Source organism: Monomorium pharaonis, chromosome 2 (assembly GCF_013373865.1).
Source record: "Monomorium pharaonis isolate MP-MQ-018 chromosome 2, ASM1337386v2, whole genome shotgun sequence".
Classification (NCBI taxonomy): Eukaryota; Metazoa; Arthropoda; class Insecta; order Hymenoptera; family Formicidae; genus Monomorium; species Monomorium pharaonis.
The window spans coordinates 18,476,886-18,503,355 of NC_050468.1; the positions used below are offsets into that span (position 1 = coordinate 18,476,886).

General features: G+C 25.8%; 1 protein-coding gene and 1 long non-coding RNA gene across 2 annotated transcripts; both read right to left on the reverse strand.

Annotated features, from left to right (window-relative positions):
* Window positions 1-1,222: 1,222 nt before the first annotated feature.
* Window positions 1,223-26,466, reverse strand: LOC105835931 (uncharacterized protein DDB_G0284459). Its single transcript, XM_012679595.3, has 10 exons — window positions 25,963-26,466; window positions 23,130-23,475; window positions 20,480-20,664; window positions 9,602-9,712; window positions 8,690-8,792; window positions 8,554-8,619; window positions 7,706-7,816; window positions 7,239-7,509; window positions 6,976-7,144; window positions 1,223-2,259 (listed from the first exon to the last, which is right to left on the reverse strand). The coding sequence occupies exons 2-10, from the start codon at window positions 23,471-23,473 to the stop codon at window positions 2,243-2,245; spliced, it is 1,377 nt and encodes a 458-aa protein (XP_012535049.1). The 5' UTR covers window positions 23,474-23,475; window positions 25,963-26,466; the 3' UTR covers window positions 1,223-2,242.
* LOC118644473 lies at window positions 12,330-19,911 on the reverse strand. The gene is made up of 2 exons (XR_004962246.1): window positions 17,809-19,911; window positions 12,330-13,174 (listed from the first exon to the last, which is right to left on the reverse strand). It is a non-coding gene; the product is annotated as an uncharacterized LOC118644473 (long non-coding RNA).
* Window positions 26,467-26,470: the final 4 nt, after the last annotated feature.

The following is a 26,470-nucleotide window of genomic DNA, read 5'->3' on the forward strand; positions in this document are numbered from 1 at the left end:
TGTCAACAAAGACAAGTTCGATTTTTCCAACTTCTAACGTCAGTCAATGAAAGCTATTACTAATGTGCCAGGAAGTGAAAATAGATTTTGAAAATGTTAATTTATTGTAACATTTAATATAATTATTACGTTTGTTATTCAATAAATTATATTATCTAAAAAACAATCGTAGGAAAAAATAGAAAAAAATAAAATCTATACTGTTTGCTATTGCTGTTTTTGAAGTGATAGATCAACCAGAGCTGCGTTCAGAAATATCACTCGGGTGTTCCTAGCTATCATTTTATCCTTGTTGAACATTCGATAACAAACAAGAATAAAATGATATCTGAGGGTGAGGTGAGGTTTCTGAACGCAATCCAGAGAAGCTTCTTTAAATATTTTCCTTTATATTGCTTATTTTGTGTTAATAAAATTGAAATTAAAAATAATTGCCAACATTTTTCTTTTTTCTTTGTTTAATAAAAAATTTTATTCCTTAATTACAATTAATCAATTTTATTTATTATATTGGTAATTATTTACATTAGCGATTTTTCACCGATTTTGATGACCTTTAAATATGTTGTCAGTCTTATTCTGAACAACTTTTCCCTACACATGTTACCACCGCTCGGTCTTACTTTCTGAGTTATACATAAAAACTTATTAACAAAGAAATAAGTTTAATAAATACGATACGACACTTCTTCACTGTAGCCACAAACACACACATACATACACGCGCGCACGCACGCACGCACGCACACACACACACACACACAAGTGCAAGGAGGACCTTTGGCCTCCCCTCCCGCACCCGTCGGTAGGGATGGCCTGGATAAAAGTGCGCAAAAGTATGATGTATACTTTGTTGATGATAAATTACGATTTAATTGACATAATTATTTCTCAACAAAATACACACCATACTTTTGCGCACTTTTCATAGAAAAAAATTATGCAAAAATTACTGAACAAAAAGTGGTATATCTTTGTGCACAATTTTGTGCAATTTTTACAGATTTTTGTACAAAGTTTTCGCCTTCAGAATTTTTCTGCAGAAAATTTTGCAGAATTTTATATAATTTTTTCTGAAGGCAAAAACTTCAGAAAATGTTTTTGAAGTGATAGATCAACCAGAACTGCGTTCAGAAACATCACTTGGGTGTTTCCAGCTATCATTTTATCCTTGTTTAATATTCGATAATATGCAATTTTTTGTGCAGTAATTTTTGCATAATTTTTTCCTACGGGAAGTCTGCAAAAGTATGGTGCGTATTTTGTGCAGAAATAATTATGTCAATTAAGTCGTAATTTATCATCAACAAAGTACATACCGTTGCTGTTGTACACAGAGCACTTCTATCCAGGGCATCCCTACCGACAAAACGGGTGCGGAAGGAGGGGAGGGAGCAAAGGCCCCCTTGCATCCTCCGTGTGTGTATGTGTGTATGTGTGACCACAGCGAAGAAGTGTCGGTTAAGTGTACTTCTCAATCATGTAGAGTCTACATAATCTACATTGTAGACTGATCAAATTTCATGTACAGGAAAACATGTACAGGAAAAAGTTGTTCGGAATAATGACCCTGACAACATATTTAAAGGTCATCAAAATCGATGAGAAATCGCCAATGTAAATAATTACCATTATATTTACAATTGCGATGTCAAAACTAATTTTTATAGGCCTAAAACATTTTGTTTTTTTCTCTGTAATATTTCCCTTTCAGGAAGGCAAATTTAAAACTAGACTTTTGATACTGAAATTCAAAATAGCCGTAAAATATCATTTTATCTTGAAATAACCACTGAGATTTGTAGAATGATTTCTGGAAATTAAAAATCTGATTATATACTGCTTAATCACAAGTAACAATTGAAATATTATTCATTGTATATCTAACAAAAGAAAATATAATAAATCCTAATATACTACACTTAATTTGATCAACAACCTGACTGATAAAATGACCATTTTAAGCTTTAAATTCATCCAGCATCAACTTGGATCACGTGATCTATTTTGACATTCAAATCTAGCATCAAATGAAAAGATACCCTTCATTCTAATTGCATTTTCCAAAGCGTACAAAATTTGAATATGTGTCCTAGTTAATAGAAAATAACTGGCGAATGTTTATTCGTTATGATATCTTCACAAATAAAGTGAAAACTAAAATATATGCCTCTATTGTTTTACATTATCTGTATATCATCTAATCTAAAGTACCAAGATGATAGTCAATTGTCTTCTCGTCTCAAAATGGTCCATATCCTGTAAAAAAAAATTTGTATATTTTATGTGTGTGTGTGTGTGTGTGTGTGTGTGTGTAACCGCCAATAAAAACTTTGTATACCTGAATATCTCAAAAACACATTCTAAAAAAAGTTTGAAACAAAGTTGTTTGATTTCAATGGAAAAGTAAGTTAGTGGTATAATAGTTAATATAGTTGGTACAACTCTTAGGTCCATTTCTACCAATGTAGATTCACTTTAATCTCGGTTCAACTTGACCTTTATCTTTTTCTAATTGTTGGAACTAGAATGAGATAACAAATAAGTTAAACCGAGATTAAAGTTAATCTACGTTGGTAGAAATGAGCCTTAGTAGTGTCATTAAGGTCACTTTGAATTTTCTAAATCAAATCCCCTATTTTTATGAGAGATTTATTCAATAAATCCGTGCAAAAATAAAGAAAACTCAATTTTTCAGGAAAATTTTTTTTTTCAACTTTTTTAAATTTTATTTCGCAAAAATCTTTTTTATTTTATAATCTCCTTTTTTATTTTATAATCTCCTTTCAAATCTTATACTTATTGTTAGTCCGACGATTTTTTTACGTCATCTACATAGTGTAATTTATTCAAGTTTCTTCAAAATAGGCAATTTCAACATTTTCATCATTTAATATAAATTGCTTTTCCATTAACTATTTCTTCATATTTAGAAAGATCATACAAATCATACAAATAAAGAGGCTAATGAATAGAGAAGAAATAGCGTAAATTTGTGGCGTAAATCGATCAATTTTACAAAGTTTAGCTCATTCACGATTTTTATCAATTGTAAGCAAACGCGGCATATATCTTGCAATTAGTTTCTTCATTTGTAAACTGTAAAATATAATGCACCCAATTAGTTGAAATGCCTAGCATTTTAGTAATCTTACACATTTTATAAGTTTTGTCTTCCATCACCATAAAATAAATTGTCTCAATAGTCTCTGCAGAATTGTGACTTCGACAGACTATCAGAAAGTTCAGCGTTATTTGTACCCATGTAAAAGCACCAATTATTGTGCCGCGACCAATTACTGTAACCCTGGTTTATTTTTGTTTTTAAAAAATTTCGCGAATGTATATTCGATAAAGTAAATAATTTTCACAAAGTTCAAACCTTTATACACTAAAAAATGAATTTTCTTGTTATAATAATATTAAAAATTAAATTTATATTTTATATCAAATTGGTAGTTTTTTTACCTTTCGCTTATTGAAATAATTAAGACATCACATTGTATAAGAGATTATAAATACCTATATATATATAATAACGTTATTTTAAAAAATATGCATTATAATAAAGTAAAGCCTATATACTATATAAAATAAATAATTATAATTATACATTTAATATTTTTTAAATATTTAATAAATTTGCTCTAATTAATGTATATAGTTAGAGTTTCAAATTATAATGCACGCCAATTGTATATGCTCGTCGCACCAGTCGACAGTAATCTCTCAAAGTAGTAGGAAAAGTAATGTGTTGAAAGCACAAAAAGTGATTATGTAAATATTTTGTTTATTATAAAATGTTTAAAAAAATTTTTTATTTTAGGTTATTTTATAAACTTTATTTATATTTTCTTCTAAGTATAACAAAAATATTACTAACATTTCTTATTAAATATTATAATAAATATTATAATAAATAATTTGAATTGATAAGAATTACAATTAAAATAGTATTGATTTAAAAGAATTACTTTTTATACAATTTAAAATTTTCAGATTTTATTTTAATCCCAAGGGCACAACCCTTGGGAAAAGGCTTGAATTACTTTAGATTAACCTTTTACATACATCAAATTACTTAAAAATTACCTAAAAATTTCTTCAGTAAACTTTTAGATTTGTAAGGTAATTTTGAAAACTTCATTTAAAGTAAATTTTCCTAAGAGCTAGAGTAATTGGTATTTAAAGAATAGTAATCGATTTCATATACAGTAGTTGGAGCACACTATTTGGAACTTATGCACAGTATTTGAAACTTCTGCACAGTAATTAGAGCACAATAATTGAATTTGGTGTAAAGTATCCAGTCATATGCAAAAAAATGTTTTTTTTCTTTTAATCATATATTTTTTGTTTTCAATATTTAAACCTCAAGTGTTCATTTAATCTATAAAAGAACGAAATTTTATTTTGACATAAACAAACATAAATATTAAACATGAGAAATGGTTTTATTTATAGAAATTTTGACGATTGTGTGTTTGATAAAGGCACAGTAATCGGTGTTTTTATCCTATTACCACTTTATACCCATATTACCAAATTATACCCATATGACTTGTAAACCATTCTAATCAATGGAACAAACTTGTCATAATGTTTATCCAGTTTGGCTTTAATTTATTGCACCATTTTGCTTTTTAAAATGTTCCCGTAGGAAAAAATTATGCAAAAATTACTGCACAAAAAATTGCATATTTTTGTGCAAAAATTTTTGCAGTTTTTATAGATTTTTGTACAAAGTTTTCGCTCTCAAAATTTTTCTGCAGAATATTTTGCAGAATTTTATGTAATTTTTTCTAAAGACAAAAAACTTCAGAAAACATTGCATAAAATTCTGCAAAATATTCTGCAGAAAAATTCTGAAGGCGAAAACTTTGTACAAAAATCTGTAAAAACTGCATAAATTTATGCACAAAAATATACAATTTTTTATAATGTAATTTTTACATAATTTTTTCCTACGGATTTGATTACGCAAAATTTTCTTTTATCCATTTTTTTACAAAATACAATACTTGATTGACTTAGTTAACTGCCAACAAAGAATAACGAACATATTTATTCCTCGTTGAAACTTAATGTACGGTCTTACGGCACATGCCAAAAATTAAGAATGGCTTTAACATTGTACTACAAACGCTATTTCTTGACTTATCGAACTCATTACACCTTTTGCATTATAGATTCTTATCGATTCAAACGTAAAGACATTATCAAAACATAAATAGCCTTTTTAACCGTAGAATGCTATTTATGAGTCTAACGGACCAAAAACTTTAACTTTTTAATAATCTAAGATAATTTTAATTTTTGATGTTCACAGCATCGTGAAAAAAATTTTGAGAATATGTTCACACAGTACTGTTATTTGGTTTATTTCATAGTTACGTATGGTGTAAGTTCAAACAATCGTACAAGATCTCTCAGATCTTATTTGGCATTCATGTTTAAAATTGAAGTAGGTTTTTTAATTCTTCTCATTTTCTGAATAATAAATTTTCAAATGTGTTCTTTAAAATCATGTATCATATCTACCCTCATCTCTAGTAATCAAAACAAACCAAATCTCGTGATGTGAAGAACATTGATCAATGATATCTAAAAGCTGCGCTCGATCCTAACGAATTAATATTGTTTGAATAATAGTTTTGATTAATATTTTTTGAAAACATTAAAACGATTTTTTTAATTCATTTCTGTATATCTTATTATAATCTTATTAGAAAATTAAATGTAACCATTTTTTAATTACTCAAAAATCAGAATCATAAAAGTGATATCTTTGAAAATTGTGTATTTTAAACCTTTGTAGTTTTTTAATGAAGTTATTAGAATTTAATTATTTCTTCTTTGTAATATTATTATTGAAGTTTTAAAATACAAGGAAAAAAAGAAAATGTGGATTAAAGCAGAACATATTTTTATAAAACGTGTATGTTTCACCAAATCATAGGAACTTTTTTAAAATAATTATCTTATATAACTAATAGTGTTTTCAACTGGCCTGATTTAATCGCTCCGGGAGTGATTAATGACGTCATAAAGCTAATCACACCACTGAGATGGATTAACTCTGGTCAAAAACGCCTAATAAAATTCAACTTTTAGTAGTATGTTCATATTCTATACTGTTCATTGTCATGGAAAACAAAGTTTTACAAATTAATAACAATTACATTACAATTGTTGTACATCAAAATATTCGACAGTCTTACAAACGCTGATTGACATCTATATATGGCATCCCCAGGTTAAGGAAATATTTCAGAAATATTTTAGATGTTCTATTCTGAAATATTTCAAACTTTACTATCACTTTTATAAATAAAAAAATAAAAGAAATCGATTATTTAAAGAAAAAAATCGTTCTAAAAATTACATTGTAGACGCCTAGGTCGATTTTGAAACTTGGAAATTTTACATGCACAAAATATTATTTTCAATAATTGTTTTCGAGATATACAGGTGGAAAATTTTCGCTGGCCGATCCTGTATGTACAGGATGTTTCAATCAATTATATCTACAATTATATGGACAGTTACCATTTCTCAACCAATGAGCAATTTTTATAAAATTTGAAACAAGTATTTAAAAAAGTAAAAGCTTTATTTAGTACCATTATTGATAATGGCGGACATCATTAAAAGTGTTTTATAAAACCTCTAAGTAAAAAAACTGGAAATTTATTAATGTGAGAGTGGTTAAAATTATCTTCAATACCATTCTTTCATTCTTCAATTGTTATTCATTTGTATTAAATTTTATTTTCCGACAAATAATTAAAAAATTGTAATAATTATATTAATTTTCTTCATTACTTTATCCCTTTTTTTACAAAAATTTCACATACGTGCGTGTGTTTGTATTAGATTACAAATACGGATAAAATATATTACAAATATAGAAAATTATAATATTTGATATACGTTAGATTTTGTACAATATATATTATATTATAATATATTTACTTGGATTTGAGGGTGGATGTCCCAATCTATACATATCCGGAGGAACAAATCGTGGTGGAAATGGTCTAAGTGGCGCCATTAAAGTAGGATGTCTGCCTCTTCCCATAGGAGGAATTTGTCCTCTTAATGGAACCATAGGGCTTACTACGATTGGTCTTGGGGGAAAACTCTAGAAATATATTGATAAGAAAAGTCAATTATAGAAATCCAATAAAATATAAGAACATTTATTAAATTGATAGTTAAGTATATATTTTACTTACACTGTAATAGATAGGAACAGGTATTGGTGATTCAATATAATGCGGTGCTGCATCCCTTCGGTCTCTGGATCTATCCCTATCTCTTTCCCTATTTCTATCCCTATCCCTATCCCTGTCCCTGTCCCTGTCCCTAATATCCCTATCCCTATCTCTATTTCTATCCCTATCTCTGTCCCTATCCCTTTCTCTATCACTATTTCTTCTTTCGTAAGAATATTCATTTGATCTCTCACGATATCTATCACGATAAGATCTCTCTTCTATAAACGACCTGTAACAATAATAATTATGATAATTGTGATTATAATCTTAAAGAGAATAGTTCGATATCTTTCCTCTCATCCAATTTACAAATTAATCAATTAAGTTCAATAATATTTTTAAATCATAATTTATTATAAATATAAATATTTTTTAATTATGATTTAAAAAATAATAAATTTATATTATTAATTTTGTTTGTTTACCTGGAATGTGAATTACGTGATTCTCTAGAACGCGATCGATTAGTATCGTTAATTGTATCTCTTTCTGTATATTTCTCTTTATATTCCCGATGTTTCTCTATACTGCTTCTCCTATAAAATATAGTAAAAGAATATGTTTGTTAAATAAGTAATTATTTTTGGTAATTGTTTAGAATCGTGGCTTTTTTCAATTTTAAAGTTTTCCAGTTATTTTGCAAGTTTCTTTGTAAAAATCTTTGTTGTGACTTCGACAGTGATAATCAATCGGGAAGCCGAAAAAAATATGTAACTTACTAATATTTTTGGTCACATTGGTAAATATGCACAATTAGGGCTTACATGAGAAATCAATAAAAAGGTAGTAGATCTTATGTATTTTTACTCTCTGTCTCTGTGAATCCAAAACTGTTGTTAGAATTACTTATTGTACTTCGTTTTTGTTATTTTCATGATAATATCTTATAAAATACAAGCGACCCCCTAATTTTAATAAGTTTTGGATTCAAGAAGCAAAAAAATACATAAGATCTACTACCTTTTAATTAATTTCTCATATAGGCTCGTATTACGCATATTTACCAATACGAAAAACCACTTCGAAAAAAAATGGCCACAAAAATTAGTAGGTTACATATTTTTTGGGCTCTCCCAATTGATTATCACTGTCTGAGTCACAACAAAGATTTTTATAAAGAAACCTGCAAAAAACATTAAAATAGAGAAAAACCACGATTCTAAACAATTACCTTATTTTGAATCTTTATCAATTTACAATATCTGTTTTACTTTAAAAATAAAATTGTATTATTTTCTTATCCCAATAAATAAATAACATTATATTGCTTTACCCGTCATTTTTCCGAATATCCCGATTTTCTATCTTGCCATCCTGATGTTTCAGATCCGCACGATGTCTAAAATCATAAGATGAATTTAAAAAATGTATATTCAGAATACATATAATATTATCATAGTAAAATAAACCTGGATTGATAGGAAGATATATATCCAGAATTATAAACACGATTCCTAATAGGGCTCAAGGATAAAGATGGTTTCTTCGATGTATGCGTTTTCATCGTCGAGGCTGTAATATTGTAATGTTAAAATAGAAATGTCTTAAAAATATTACATTTATTACTTGAAGAGTCAAAAGTAGGAAATTAAAATATAATGTTTTTCTAAAGATGTATGAATAAAATATATCAATAATTTAGTTTTGTATATACTTTATACATACTCTATTATATGTAAATTACCTATCTCAAATATCTGTTCTTTTCACCTACTTCCTGCAAAGTTAATTTTTTTCTTTATTGTGGAAAGAAAAAAGATAAACTGCAAAAGGTGCAATTGAAAAGAATTAAACCACTAATAAATAATCTAAATATAATAGAAAATAATTTAGGAAAAAATTGTATGATTTATATAAAGAAGGGTAAATAAAGATAAAATCAATTTTGGAAAAAAATTTTTTTGATTGTTTTAAAATAAATTTATATATTTTTTTAAATACATAAAAAATATATAATTTGTCATACATGATTTGTCTAATTAATTCTTATAATCTGAGTTTTAAAAATAAAGCTATCAAAACAATCAAGTTTTTAAATTTTGATTTTATTATCTGTTCCTTTTTTTCTTTTCCCTTTTATCTGAAACATTTTCTAATAATATGTCATTTATAAAATATTTGATGGACAATTGCAATGAGATACTCTATATATCATAATATATCATATATATATATATATATATAATCTACTTTTTTTCAAAAAGTTTCGAGTGTTTAAAGAAACTTAAATGCAATTTTACATATTATTGTGTGTGTGATACGAAACATAATGTAAATAATTTAAGAATTAATAACTAAACACTGAGTGTTTTATAACATACCTGAGGGTTCTTTATCTACAGCTACAACTGTACGTCGTTCTTCTACTTCATTAGTTTTGATTACAGCCTTTTTTATTTCTTCCCTATCGAATATTGGTTTACATCCTTCTCCTATATAATTTATTATATTCTTTAATAATAAAAATTTAATATGTATATGTACAAATGAAAAAGAAATTCAGGTAATTCCAATAATTTTAATAGTTTCTCTTGATTATCTGATCTTCTTATATTTATCTTCATTTTAAAGGATTTTTTAATCGTTATTATTTGTTACTACTATAGTAATGATATTGTTATGTAAACACTACATGTTTTTGTAAATAATAAAAATATTTATAAAACTAGACCTAGAAAATTTTTTTCGAAATCTTAGACGCTAGGCGTATATGACAATATAATGTCTTACAACTTTTAATTATGCTAATTTAATTTTTTTAAAAGTTATAGAGAAAGACTTAACTACAAAGCATGATAAAAAATTACACATTACGATGATATAACACTTGCAATGAGTAATTCATAGTTGATAAAACATTGAAAAAGATAAAATTTTTTAATTGTTTATAAACATTTTTCATAACACTTTTTTGTTATTTCTCAATTATATATAAACGCACATTATTTAAATTAAAAATAGAAAGTACATCAATAAAATTATTGGATTAATGCATATTGTAATTAAAAAAAATTTTAATTATAGTCTACATAGGTATGTGCATAAAATTTGTATATTAATATGTATTTTGCTTAAATTTATTATTCTTCATAAATATAGAATTTATATTTATTTATAATATATTTAATATATATAGTATGTAATATTTAATAAGAAAAAGATATTTAGTTTATAAAAACATTTTAAAAAATTAACTTTCCAGAAACATTCTATGTATAATTTGATATATAACTTTTTCAAAATTGCCGACTAAAATTTCTCATACGTTAATTAGTTTAATTGAATACAATAGATTGAAAAAATCTTCAGAGAAGATTAATTATATTTTACATGTAGTATACATATGTATAAAGTCACATCTTCCAGTAAAATGATGTAATCTATCTTCAAAAAATATTACTATCTTCCATTGTTGATACATTGCTATAGTTAAATTTATAAAATTAATATAGTTAGCATTTAAAAATTTAACTTTGATTAAGTTACAATTTATAACAATGATATTCAATAATCTTTTATCAAATATATATTTCAATATATTAAAGTTAATTGTAAACAATTTTAATTTGTCTTTATTGTAAATTTTCTTCAATCATCTTTTTTATTGTAACGCTGATGTAATAGTGTCTTCTGTGAAAATATCTTCTGTGAAATCTGGATATATGAACTAGCGTTGATATTAAGTTCTGTAACATTTTTTCAAATTGTGAAGTACACACACGCACGCACACGCCCGCACGCACGCGCGCGCGCGCGCACACACACACACACACACACACACACACACGCGCGCGCGCGCGCGCATATTTTAAAAGTGACTAAAAATTACAAAATAATATTAAAATTTCTGAAAAAACTAATTAGTTTTTCTATACAGAAATATAATACTTATAATAAGAGTTTTTTTAACAATAAAATTTTTTTGCATATATTGTTTTTTTGCTAAAATAATGACACAATTAAAAAATTATTTTTTTTAAGTTGTCTGTAAGAAACAATTTTAATAAAAATTCAATACACTGAATAAAAAGTTAATAATACTTTTATTCCTCTAAAATCAGTAAACCTAATTGTTATATTAAAATTGAATTTTATATCATAAAATTTTTATAATTTAAAAGTTTATTAAGAATCTTTTTTAGTTATTCTTGTAACAAATAAACAATAAGAAAAATTAATTAAACTTTTTTTTAGTTTAATTTTTTATACCATTTTTGATATATGCAAAAATTAATTTTAAAAAGTTAAGTTTTTCAAGATTCATTCAATACAATAAAAATTGTATTGAATAAATCTTATCACATTAAGGGGATACTAAACTGCTCTGTTTTATCATTAATTTTTGGACACCGAAATCTTTTTATTGATTGCATGGAATTGAAAATCCTTCTCCAAAATTAAAGTACAGATAATAACGCGGTGCGCTGCGATCGATTTCATACGAAAAACGAAAGAAAGTTAGAAAATTATAGTTTTGTTATCGACTTCTGTAGTCGACTCGTGAAAACATTGGCTGCGTATAAAAGTTTTAGACTTTGTACGTATAAAATAAGCATGGAGCGCACTTGGCATTTCAGCAAAGAACAATACTGTGCTTTTAGAATGAGCCTAGGAACCTTAGAAAAAAAGTTTTCGGTGTTTAAGAGGATCCTATCTGTTTTATCGTCAGAATTGTATAATTTGTTCCAATGTACAACTTTTTATTGCATTTACAGAATTAAAAATTCTCCACAATTAATTCTGGAAAAGGATTTCTAAATCTATAAAAGAAATACATACAAAATTTTGTTAATAACGTGCCCAAATGACTCTACATTATCGACCTCGATCAAGTTTGACGAGCAGTTTAGCATCCCCTTAAGGCGATGCTGGACTGCCTCTCAAACTTGATCAAGGTCGATAATGTAGAGTCATTCATGCACATCATTAATGAGATTTCGTATATATCTCTTTTATAAATTTGGAAATTCTTTTCCAGAATTAAAGTACACATATTAATATCCATCTGTAAATTGGACTTTATATCGAGGACAAAAAATTTTTTTTTTATTGCTCTACTTATCGACTTTTTACGCGTATATAACCTAAATTTTCGTTTCACAATTTCGTCTCAATTAGGCATTAAAATCTAATTTTCGAAACTCGACACTGTTTATTCTCGTCGTCTACTACTAGTCTGTGAATACGAATTTCGTAAGTGCAAACTGTAGATCTTTTATATTAAGCAAACATATTGTTATGATGTGACAGCAAATTAACAATTTTTTCTCGTTTTTGGAGGAAATTCCACTCCACAGATTAATAGCAATGCGTATTCTTTTATTCTGGAGAAGGATTTCCAAATCTATAAAAGAAATAAAAAGATATTGTTAAATAAAAATTACTATCTTTTTGTTGATAAAACAGACAATTCCAGCATCCCCTTAAATACAAGTATAAAATAAATTTTAACCTGTAACTAGTAATTCTTTTATTACATACAAAACAACATAGGATCTTTATTAGTGATTATAATTTATAAGTTATAATCACTGTGAGTAATAATAATTTATAATTTAATTTTTAGATTGAAGTACAAACTTTTTGAATAATTTTATTATATTCAGATAACGTTAAAAAAGTTAGAGAATATTTTGTCTAAAAAAATAAAAACATCAAACAATTAAAATTAAAATAATATTAATTTGGAGAAAAAAAATTTACATAAACTAGGACTATAAAATACCAGTTAAAAGTTAAAAACCAATCATTAAAAAATATTTTTGTACCTGTATTTTGACATCTTTTCAATTTTCCGCTCGTCCAAGTGAATCATGAAAAGTTTATTTTACCTTTATTATAGAGTTACTTTTATCATTTTTTTCTTCCTTTTGTAGTACTCATGATTATATTTCCTGTAAATCAAATTTTTTAAATTAATGCATCTTCTTATAATAATTAAAAATTAAAGCAAATTATATATTGTATACAATATTATATGTATGACATAGCAAAAAGAAAAATAATGCAACAAATTGCTATATACCTATAGCTTTATTTTTAATTTTTTTAAACATAAATAATTTCGTAATCCTAAAATTTATAAGATCTGTAGCAAACGGAAATAATGGTTAAAGTATCTATTTCTACTTAAGTCCCAATACTTACTATAAACTTAAAGCTGCGTTCCAAAATTCACTGCCAGTACTGAAAATCTATAATTTATGTCATGCATAATATAAATTTTCAGTATTGGCAGTGAATTCCGAATACAGTATAAGACTGTAACAGTCTTTCAGCAGCAAAACCTATTTTTTTAAACCGCATTAAAGAATTTTTCTAAAATTATTTTATAAGTATAGAGATATTACGTCTAAGGGTGTAAATTTTTTGTTATATAAATATTATATTTTAATCGCTATAAAATCTATCTCAAATTATTACTTTCAGCATTGGTCTACTCTACCAACTAGAATTATATGACACATAAATATTTACTAAACTATTTAAATAAAACAAAATAATAATTATAACTCCCCCTTCTTTTTTAATAGGTGAATACTTAGCATATTAAAATAGACTGCTTATAAGGTGCGGAAGAATCCTCTCTACAAAGGAAGAAATGAATTAATAGCGTCTCTCTCTAACCTAATGGGTGTCAGAGAGAAAAATTTTCTACTAATTTATTCCATCTTTTTTTTTGTGAAGAACAACGACTATCTTAGGTTTCCCCTATCTTAACATGTTTATAAGTAAATAGCATTTAAGTGAAATACTAAAGGGTCCGTCAAACTTAGTCGGGATTGATAATGTAGAGTCACTATCTTAGGTTTCTCCTATCTTAACATGTTTATAAGTAAATAGCATTTAAGTGAAATACTAAAGGGTCCGTCAAACTTAGTCGGGATTGATAATGTAGAGTCACTCATGCAGTCATTAACAAGTATGTATCTCTTTTATAGATTTGGAAATCCTATTTTAGAATTAAAGTACACGTATTAATATCATTATATAAATTAAATTTTATACCGAGAATTAAAAAAATTTGTTCAGACTGCTTTTTTTATAGCCTATATTTGGATTTGCAATGATAAAAAATTAAAGAAGCTAATATTTTTTTCTAGACTTTTAATCTTAGTTTGAATTGCACGACATTGTTCGTATGTTATCCTTAGAGGAATACGATTTCATTTTGGACATATATATCGTAGATTTTGTATACTATGCGAATATTGTCATCAAGTGACTGTATTTTGGTACTCTACGTACCAAAAAAGAATTTTTTTGATCAACTCGACCGCATTCCTTTAGATCTTGATACGTATTTTAATTGTGTAAAAGAATTTTGCGATTCTACAAAACCAATTAAAAGATTAATTCATTTTAAAAATGTCCGTAAAACAGACGACTTTAGGATCCTCTTAAATAACCATTACGTTCCATTTAACGCTCACAATACTCGTAAGCGTCATTTGTCCTTGTTTAATATTTGATAAACAATAAGAATGAAATAATTCCGCGGTTGACTTATTATATTTTAATATTATAATATCAAAATGCAAATATATTCTTTTTGCATTTAAATGATATAATACTTAATTCATTTTCAAATTATTATTATATTTATAAATCAAAATTGAATAGGAATAGGTTACAGTTAGCGTTATAATTTTATGAGCAGAATAAGGACACATAAGTAAGTAGATATAAACATCGCGGGAAAAAATGTTTTACATAAAAACATATAAATATATATATGTCCATATATGTTTATAATTAGTTTCCTTTCTTTTGTCAAATTTGTTTGATATAAAAAAAATAATAGTAAAAAAATAGAAACTAATTTAAAAAATAATTTTTGTACTGCTTCTTTTAAAAAAGCAAAGTATGAAAATTTGTCTATATAGCATCTCCTTAAGTATTTTTGTATTTTTTTATATTTATGTCAAGTTTTTTTTAATAAGAAAACTTAGTTAAATAAAATTTTGTATAAATTTAAGTATTTAAAATAATACTAATTAACTTTTAAAACATAATTATAAATTAGAAATTTAAATAAAATTATAATCGTGTAAAATGTTTGCAACTATATATTATACAAGCAAGAATACATCAAATATGTAATATATTATTTAAATAATCTTTAAATATTATTTAAATATTTAAACATATTGTTGTATCTGCACAATATTATTCTCACATAAAAACTTCTTAAGTTCTTGTATCAGTATTTACCTTATATCTTTATGGAAAACTCACAGATCAAAATAATGTGTAAGAACATCTTCCTCTGTTGAAAACATGTTCACAAGTATTATTTTCATAGATGTTATCTTCATGAAGTTCGATTTGAATAGTAAACTTTTCATATGCATAAAGAAAAAATCTATCAATGCATCAATTTCTAGTCAATAGAACAAAACAATTGTGCTATTAATATAATAAACATTATCGTTATTTACTGCAGATAATTGCCATCTTATCTGTAACATAACTTTTCACTCATTGCAATGCTAGATAATAATTAAGTTTCTGCAAAGAATAAGGATTTAAAAGAACAAAGATTTTAGAAAAGTGTAACATTTTATCCTCTCTTCTCTTGATGATTACATCTTCAGGATTAAGTATATCTCTCTCTAGTTCGATAACAGATCCTTTTGAAGGAATATTCCTATGAATATCAACTTTAATTCGACGTAGTTCTGTAGGATCAATCTGTATATTTTGAGGACCTCTGAACAAAGGTATTATTCCACTAGTAGGCCCATCCAATCTAAAGACAATTTTTTGTTATATAAATATTATATTTTAATCGCTATAAAATCTATCTCAAATTATTACTTTCAGCACTGGTCTACTCTACCAACTAGAATTATATGACACATAAATATTTACTAAGCTATTTAAATAAAACAAAATAAAAATTATAACTCCCCCTTCTTTTTTAATAGGTGAATACATAGCATATTAAAATAGATTGCTTATAAGGTGCGGAAGAATCCTCTCTACAAAGAGAAAGAAGGAATGAATTAATAGCGTCTCTCTTTAACCTAATGGATGTCAGAGAGAAAAATTTTCTACTAATTTATTCTATCTTTTTTTTGTGAAGAACAACCACTATCTTAGGTTTCATTCCTCTATCTTAACATGTTTATAGGTAAATAGCATTTAAGTGAAATACTAAAGGGTCCGTCAGACTTGGTCGGGATTGATATGTCGTAGAGTCACTCATACATGTCATTAACAAGATTTCGTATGTATCTCTTTTATAGATTTGGAAATCCTATTCCAGAATTAAAGTACACGTATTAATATCATTATATGAACTAAATTTTACACCGGGAAACAAAAAAATGTTTTTCAGACTGCTTTTTTTATTAGCCTATATTTGGATTTGCAATGATAAAAAATTAAAGAAGCTAATATTTTTTTTCTAGACTTTTAATCTTAATTTGAATTGCACGACATTGTTCGTATGTTATCCCTAGAGGAATACGATTTCATTTTGGACATATATATCGTAAATTTTGTATACTATGCGAATATTGTCATCAAGTGACTGCATTTTGGTACTCTACGTACCAAAAATAATTTTTTTGATCAACTCGACCGCATTTTTTTAGATCTTGATACGTATTTTAATTATGTAAAAGAATTTTGCGATTCTACAAAGCCAATTAAAAGATTAGTTCATTTAAAAAATGTCCATAAAACAGACGACGTTAGGATCCTCTTAAATAACCATTACGTTCCATTTAACGCTCACAATGCTCGTAAGCGTCATTTGTCCTTGTTTAATATTTGATAAACAATAAGAATGAAATAATTCCGCGGTTGACTTATTATATTTTAATATTATAATATCAAAATGCAAATATATTCTTTTTGCATTTAAATGATATAATACTTAATTCATTTTCAAATTATTATTATATTTATAAATCAAAATTGAATAGGAATAGGTTACAGTTAGCATTATAATTTTATGAGCAGAATAAGGACACATAAGTAAGTAGATATAAACATCGCGGGAAAAAATGTTTTACATAAAAACATATAAATATATATATGTCCATATATGTTTATAATTAGTTTCCTTTCTTTTGTCAAATTTGTTTGATATAAAAAAAATAATAGTAAAAAAATAGAAACTAATTTAAAAAATAATTTTTGTACTGCTTCTTTTAAAAAAGCAAAGTATGAAAATTTGTCTATATATAGCATCTCCTTAATTATTTTTGTGTTTTTTTATATTTATGTCAAGTTTTATTTAATAAGAAAACTTAGTTAAATAAAATTTTGTATAAATTTAAGTAAATAAAATAATACTAATTAACTTTTAAAACATAATTAGAAATTAGAAATTTAAATAAAATTATAATCGTGTAAAATATTTGCAACTATATATTATACAAGCAAGAATACATCAAATATGTAATATATTATTTAAATAATCTTTAAATATTATTTAAATATTTAAACATATTGTTGTATCTGCACAATATTATTCTCACATAAAAACTTCTTAAGTTCTTGCATCAGTATTTACCTTATATCTTCATGGAAAACTCACAGATCAAAATAATGTGTAAGAACATCTTCCTCTGTTGAAAACATGTTCACAAGTATTATTTTCATAGATGTTATCTTCATGAAGTTCGATTTTTATAGTAAACTTTTCATATGCATAAAGAAAAAATCTATCAATGCATCAATTTCTAGTCAATAGAACAAAACAATTGTGCTATTAATATAATAAACATTATCGTTATTTACTGCAGATAATTGCCATCTTATCTGTAACATAACTTTTCACTCATTGCAATGCTAGATAATAATTAAGTTTCTGCAAAGAATAAGGATTTAAAAGAACAAAGATTTTAGAAAAGTGTAACATTTTATCCTCTCTTCTCTTGACGATTACATCTTCAGGATTAAGTATATCTCTCTCTAGTTCGATAACAGATCCTTTTGAAGGAATATTCCTATGAATATTAACTTTAATTCGACGTAATTCTGTAGGATCAATCTGTATATTTTGAGGACCTCTGAACAAAGGTATTATTCCACTAGTAGGCCCATCCAATCTAAAGACAATTTTTTGTTATATAAATATTATATTTTAATCGCTATAAAATCTATCTCAAATTATTACTTTCAGCACTGGTCTACTCTACCAACTAGAATTATATGACACATAAATATTTACTAAGCTATTTAAATAAAACAAAATAAAAATTATAACTCCCCCTTCTTTTTTAATAGGTGAATACATAGCATATTAAAATAGATTGCTTATAAGGTGCGGAAGAATCCTCTCTACAAAGAGAAAGAAGGAATGAATTAATAGCGTCTCTCTCTAACCTAATGGATGTCAGAGAGAAAAATTTTCTACTAATTTATTCTATCTTTTTTTTGTGAAGAACAACCACTATCTTAGGTTTCATTCCTCTATCTTAACATGTTTATAGGTAAATAGCATTTAAGTGAAATACTAAAGGGTCCGTCAAACTTGGTCGGGATTGATATGTCGTAGAGTCACTCATACATGTCATTAACAAGATTTCGTATGTATCTCTTTTATAGATTTGGAAATCCTATTCCAGAATTAAAGTACACGTATTAATATCATTATATGAACTAAATTTTACACCAGGAAACAAAAAAATGTTTTTCAGACTGCTTTTTTTATTAGCCTATATTTGGATTTGCAATGATAAAAAATTAAAGAAGCTAATATTTTTTTTCTAGACTTTTAATCTTAATTTGAATTGCACGACATTGTTCGTATGTTATCCCTAGAGGAATACGATTTCATTTTGGACATATATATCGTAAATTTTGTATACTATGCGAATATTGTCATCAAGTGACTGCATTTTGGTACTCTACGTACCAAAAATAAATTTTTTTGATCAACTCGACCGCATTCCTTTAGATCTTGATACGTATTTTAATTATGTAAAAGAATTTTGCGATTTTACAAAGCCAATTAAAAGATTAGTTCATTTAAAAAATGTCCATAAAACAGACGACGTTAGGATCCTCTTAAATAACCATTACGTTCCATTTAACGCTCACAATGCTCGTAAGCGTCATTTGTCCTTGTTTAATATTTGATAAACAATAAGAATGAAATAATTCCGCGGTTGACTTATTATATTTTAATATTATAATATCAAAATGCAAATATATTCTTTTTGCATTTAAATGATATAATACTTAATTCATTTTCAAATTATTATTATATTTATAAATCAAAATTGAATAGGAATAGGTTACAGTTAGCATTATAATTTTATGAGCAGAATAAGGACACATAAGTAAGTAGATATAAACATCGCGGGAAAAAATGTTTTACATAAAAACATATAAATATATATATGTCCATATATGTTTATAATTAGTTTCCTTTCTTTTGTCAAATTTGTTTGATATAAAAAAAATAATAGTAAAAAAATAGAAACTAATTTAAAAAATAATTTTTGTACTGCTTCTTTTAAAAAAGCAAAGTATGAAAATTTGTCTATATATAGCATCTCCTTAATTATTTTTGTGTTTTTTTATATTTATGTCAAGTTTTATTTAATAAGAAAACTTAGTTAAATAAAATTTTGTATAAATTTAAGTAAATAAAATAATACTAATTAACTTTTAAAACATAATTAGAAATTAGAAATTTAAATAAAATTATAATCGTGTAAAATATTTGCAACTATATATTATACAAGCAAGAATACATCAAATATGTAATATATTATTTAAATAATCTTTAAATATTATTTAAATATTTAAACATATTGTTGTATCTGCACAATATTATTCTCACATAAAAACTTCTTAAGTTCTTGTATCAGTATTTACCTTATATCTTCATGGAAAACTCACAGATCAAAATAATGTGTAAGAACATCTTCCTCTGTTGAAAACATGTTCACAAGTATTATTTTCATAGATGTTATCTTCATGAAGTTCGATTTTTATAGTAAACTTTTCATATGCATAAAAAAAAAAAAATCTATCAATGCATCAATTTCTAGTCAATAGAACAAAACAATTGTGCTATTAATATAATAAACATTATCGTTATTTACTGCAGATAATTGCCATCTTATCTGTAACATAACTTTTCACTCATTGCAATGCTAGATAATAATTAAGTTTTTGCAAAGAATAAGGATTTAAAAGAATAAAGATTTTAGAAAAATGTAACATTTTACCCTCTCTTCTCTTGACGATTACATCTTCAGGATTAAGTATATCTCTCTCTAGTTCGATAACAGATCCTTTTGCAGGAATATTCCTATGAATATCAACTTTAATTCGACGTAATTCTGTAGGATCGATCTGTATATTTTGAGGACCTCTGAACAAAGGTATTATTCCACTAGTAGGCCCATCCAATCTAAAGACAATTTAATCATAATTTGTTAAATTAATCATAATTAATATATATTCTAATTTAATCATAAATTAAATAACCATATATCTATTTCAGGAAATTACTTATCTTTTGTATATTCTTCTAAAAAATTATATTTTTATTAAAAAATTGTCATTACTGTTTGTGTCATTGTATTATTAAAATTATTTAATGATAAATAATCAAAAATAAATTGACTATATAATAATCTTTGGTTGGTGTGTATACTGTATGCAATGTATACTGATTTAACACTATTTCCACAGCATTCAATTGATTAAAATAAACAGTTTTATTTAAACTTTTATTTTTTATTTGGTGATTAGCTATTTTATGGTTTCAAAGCATTTGTAATATCAAAATACTATCAATCAATATACTATAGCAGCTATAGTATTAATTAATAGTATTTTCAAATGCTGTAGAACCATGAAATGACTAATCAATACCTTAAGATAATTTACTTCAGAAAACCTTAAAAAACTTAGTACTTTACTTTTAAAAAAATTAAAAAGTACGTAAAGTAAATTTAAACACTTTAAACTTTATTTAAAAGTGATCTGAAAAGTTACTTTAAAAAAAGTTACTTTAAGAAAGAAAACATTTTTTAAGAAATTTGGAAAAACTTAAAAATTGTGAAAAGTAAATTTCAATAATTTTAAAGTTTTTTAAAAAATATTTTAAAAATAATAAAATTATAAAATTATCAGAATTTACTTTTTATAATTTATAAGTTTCCAGTAAAAGTAAGAGAGTATTGTATTAAAGTTTTATGGCTTCTTCCATTACAAAATTTCTTATAAAATATTTAATAATAAAAGTAAAATTTAAAATTCTATTTGTACTTAAAAATATAAATATTAAATAAATCTTGACTGTTAAATTGTCTCATTTACATTAAACATATATGTAAATTTTTATTTCATTTTTATTTAATAATTTAATTGATTGTATGATTTATTGTAAAACTTCCTGTTGTTTGGGGTTTTTATTTGTGCTGCTATTTCACATAGCAAGCAAAAAAAAGCATCTGCTCTTTGGTTTGCTGCTGCTATTTTGTTTCATTGTTAATGGTTCTGCCTGCTCCTGAACATCTTACCAAGAAAAACTTGGCAACATAAATAAAATGTCTAAATTGTTATATACACTGCCCGACAATGATTCATTCCTAGGCATCCCTCGTCGAATAATTAAGGGAAACGTGAGAAGTAGTCATGGTGTTTACCTCGTGAAAGAGTCATTAAGAACGAATTATTGTTGAACAGTATATGTAAGTTTATTTAGTTTGTCTTATTAAGTGATCAGCACAATATTAAATTAGTTTAAAATTAAAATATGTGCACATTTTATTAAAATGTACGAAAAGTCTAAAATATATTATAAAATGTTTTTATAATCCGTGTAATATATTTTCCTTATATAACTAATTTCATCTAAATTACTAATTACAATTCTATATAAATTATAATTCTATGTAATATTGCTTAATTAATAAAGAGGATAACTTTAAGTTAATTTGAAATTTAAAACTAAGCATAAAATGGATGTTCTATAAAGTTTATTTCTATAGAACTTTAAACTGAAGGTCGAGAATTGTAGAAAAACTTTAAAGTTTAGAGTTATTTTAGAATACATTTCAGATTAATTAAGATTACTTTAAAATACTTTTTCATTTTTAGGCCTTTTTAAAGTTAGTTCTTAAAATCTTTGGTTATTCTAAGATCGTTTTAAAATTAATCTTTACATACTTTAAAATTCCTTAAATCACTTTAAAGTAACCTTTTGTATACTTTAGATTACCTAAAAATTTTTTCAGCAAACTTTTAAATTTATAATGTTACTTTTAAAAACTTTAATTTTATTTAAAGTAAATTTTCCTAAGAAATTAAATAAAAAATAAAATTTTATTAAATAAAATTTTTTGTTCTAATAAATTAAATGCTGTAAAATATTCTCAGTGTTAAGTCCATTGCATACAGTATACATTGCAACCAAAGATTATTACACAGTCAATTTATTTTTGATTATTTATACTATAGGTCTTTGATAAACAACAACACTGCTCTGACATATAAATATTTTTGTAATATTTGTTTATATTATCTTGTAAGCAATTTTCTTTAAAAAACTTTTATATTAATAAGATTTATTTATTACTTATTTTTTATTTTATTGAAATATTCTCTTTTTCTTTCTTTCTCTTTCTCTCTCTTTTCAAGTATTTTTAAGTTTTAGTTATTATATCTCTATTAAGTATCAATAAAAAATTGAATAATAATACATATAGGGTGCGTTCGGGGAGACGCTATTAACGCTACCAGCATCAGTCCATCTTCATTACTCATTAAAAGTAGAACAAGGATAAACTGATGCTGATAGCGCTAATAGCGTCTCCTCGAACACACCCATAGTCATATAGTTATGCATGTGCATATGTGTAAACTCACTTTTCATGTAGACTACCAGATTTGGAGGCAGTTGATGTAGATCTATCTCTGTAACGATGATGAGAGGGAGACTCACTATCGCTTTTACTTCGACTGTGACGCGAGGATTTTTCCTTTGCATATTTTAAAGCTTGTGCACGTTTCTTTTCATATTCTAAAATCTTTTGCTGTTTCAATTTTTCATGTTGTCTTTCTCGTTCTTGTTGGCGTTGCCATTCTCGTCTACGTCTCAACTTCTCTTCTTCAGTTCTTGAACGTAAAACTGAGTACGTGTTATTATCTTCGTTACGTGTTAATCTTGATTCCTCATTTCCTCGGAAAGTTGTCGAACGCATTGGATTCATTGCTGAAAATATAAGCACATCTGATCTATTGCTAAAATATATTTCAGTTAATATAGGAAGTACTTTTTTCATCTTTTTTATTGTAGTTTGTAGTAAAATAAATTTTGTGACTCAAAATTTGATTAAGATTGTAATGTTAATATTTTTAGATCCCTGCTCAAAAGATCTAATAAAATCAAATAAGGAAAATTTCTATCTAATTGAATCGTATTTTTGATTCGTAAATATTAGATTGTTTATTTGAAATATATGATAGACTTTTATATTTTTGTATCATATTGCATCCTTTAAATATCTTATATTATATATACAACGATAGAAAACGATTATTTTTCTATAACATATTTTTGATAAAAACATATAGGGACAATTTCAGATTAATTTATATACAGTCTTAGAGACTTTGAATCGTAATTTTTATATTCAGCAAAATAACAGTAGGATGTAGGATGAGGGAGGCGATCTAGGAAGAATATGTAATAGTAATTTAAGCTACGGCAGGATAACTTTAAGATAATAAGGGATTTCTATACATATATAACATTAGAATATGTATGCGGCATTGTGGCAGATGTTATTCACTTCAAAATATCTGAATAACTGACTAAAGACTTTAAGAATTCATAAGAGTAAACAAAAATGTAAACACTTGATGTTTACATTATCCTTTACATTCTTTTGTTTGTTTCTTCCGATTCCCGTTCGATTACAAGCACAAAAATACAAAAACTTGTTTTGTTTCTTTTTTTGCGATTTTCTCTAAGATGAAGCGAAAACGAGCAAATCTCTAAAAGACTTTTTGTCTTAGTTTTTTTATCTTCTACACACTCCCGAAGTTTTGCCATTTAAATTGGGGACACCCTGTATATGAAAAAAATGATTTCAAAAAAAGGTTAAAAACATTTCTAAGACGTCCCTCGAATAAAATACTAAATTTTTCAGATTAATGGTCTGTATTCATAATAGATTCTTATTCCAAAATTATCTCAAATAATGTCTTAATGTATGTTACATCAAAAACTTATAAATTTCATAACTTATAATAATCAATTATTACATCCCTGGTGAAAATATAAAATCGGATCGTAAGTCGAATGTAAAGGAAGAGTAAGAGTGTAAGTCGAATATAAATGGAAAGTAATAGAAGCGTTAACACTTCTTTTACATTTCATTGTTTCAATTTACGCTTCGTAGAAGGTTTGTTAACGCTTCTATTATTCTCCTTTACATTCGACTTACGCTCCAATTTTACATTTTCACCAGGGATTTGAATATCTGTTTGAAAATTTGAACATAATTTTCTTATTTATGTTACTTTAAAAGTTACTTAATTCTTTGGGTAATTATTTATTTAAGGAATTCTTCAGATTTCGATAATCTTGAAATATATTGTCAAAGTCATCATTTTGAACAACATTTTTCTATACATGTTACTGCCTTGGTTTCTGAGTTACACACAATATTTTTTTAATTTCTTAATAAAAATATAACTGCATTTAACACACATCACACACACACAAACACATACACATTAAATATTATTCTCAATTATTATTAATAAACAATGTCTATAATTGTTCTGCTTCACATAGGTTTTCAACTTCCCATGTAAAGCTCTATCCTATATCTCATGATGCTTATGGTTTGAGACAAGGTCTACAATTGTTCTGTTTTACATAGATTTTCGATTTTCCATGCAAAACAAGGTCCACTCCACTCTCTCCCAGTGCTTACGGCCTGAAATGAGGTTTATAATTATTCTGTTCTACAATACATTATTCTACAGGTTTTTGACCTTCCATGTGAAGCACCTATAATTGTTTGTTCCACATAGGTTTTTGACTTTCCACACAAACCAAGGTATCATAAACATATCTCAAACATTACAGATATGATAAAAATATTTTTATGAATATCTCGGAAACTGAACCTGGGTAGCAGTAACATGTAATATAGAGGAAAATTGTTTAAAATGATGATGTTGTTAAGATATTTTAAGGTCATTAAAATTTTAATCCTTAAAGTAAATAATTACTACTTTTTGTTTGCTCTTGATTCTTAAAATCATATTTTGTAATATTATGAATTAAGAAAACAAATTGCTATATCTCGAAAAACAAAAAATTTATTAAATCAAAATGAAACAAAATTTTTAAGTTAAAAAAGTTAAAAGTTGATACTTGTTAATACAAGTTTATTAATATAAAATTAAATTTGCTGGCATTTATGTTGCTTTATTATAAAAATCATTATCTCAAAATTCATTTTTAGATTTCTAATGCCATTTTTTAATTGTAATGTAATAATTAAATTTAAACAATGGTTTAAAATTCAGCAGGCAAACATTCGAAATGACTATTAAATTGCACTCGTGTTGCAAAATAAATGTTTAATCTAATATCATACAATTAACATAAACATAAAATTAAGTCTTTCAGTTTTAAAATTTGCCAAAAAACCTTATTTTTTCTTGAAAGTGTTATACATACCTAAGCCACTTTGTGAGAAAAAAAATACTATTAAATTTTCGTCAATAAGATAAATAGAATCTAGCCAGAACGTAGTTGCAAGTCTTCGTACTGTGATTAGAGAGAACTGCTATTGTCTGTTTTGTCATCAATGACAGCAAATCATTTTCGAAACTCGCCCAACAAAATCGTAAATAACTATGAAAGAGACATCCAGGATTCCTCGGCAGAACGAAACAGCTGAAGATGTTTACACATATACGAGCTTTGTGAATTTTGAGACAAGCCGATCAAAAAATTTAATTGTACTGCAACGCCGGACAAAAGACAAAGAAGTTCGAATGTTTAAAACAATATTCCGGATATTCACGACTAGAATTGTTTAAAAATATTTTCTGGAGTATCCAGATAAGAATCAAAATAAAAGATTAATTTAACATATCGGAGTTGTTTCATCGGAGACGTAACACTACTCCACCATATTGCACCATATTTCATGTCAACTGACAATCCTTTGCTCGAATAAAAC

Excerpts from the sequence above, each read along its gene's own strand:
- LOC105835931 (XM_012679595.3), bottom strand. The coding sequence starts at position 23,473 with ATGAATCCAATGCGTTCGACAACTTTCCGAGGAAATGAGGAATCAAGA. Across the intron at positions 8,793-9,601 it reads TGTAGATAAAGAACCCTCAG|CCTCGACGATGAAAACGCAT; the intron begins GTATGTTATAAA and ends ACAATATTACAG. Across the intron at positions 8,620-8,689 it reads ATATCTTCCTATCAATCCAG|ACATCGTGCGGATCTGAAAC; the intron begins GTTTATTTTACT and ends TTATGATTTTAG.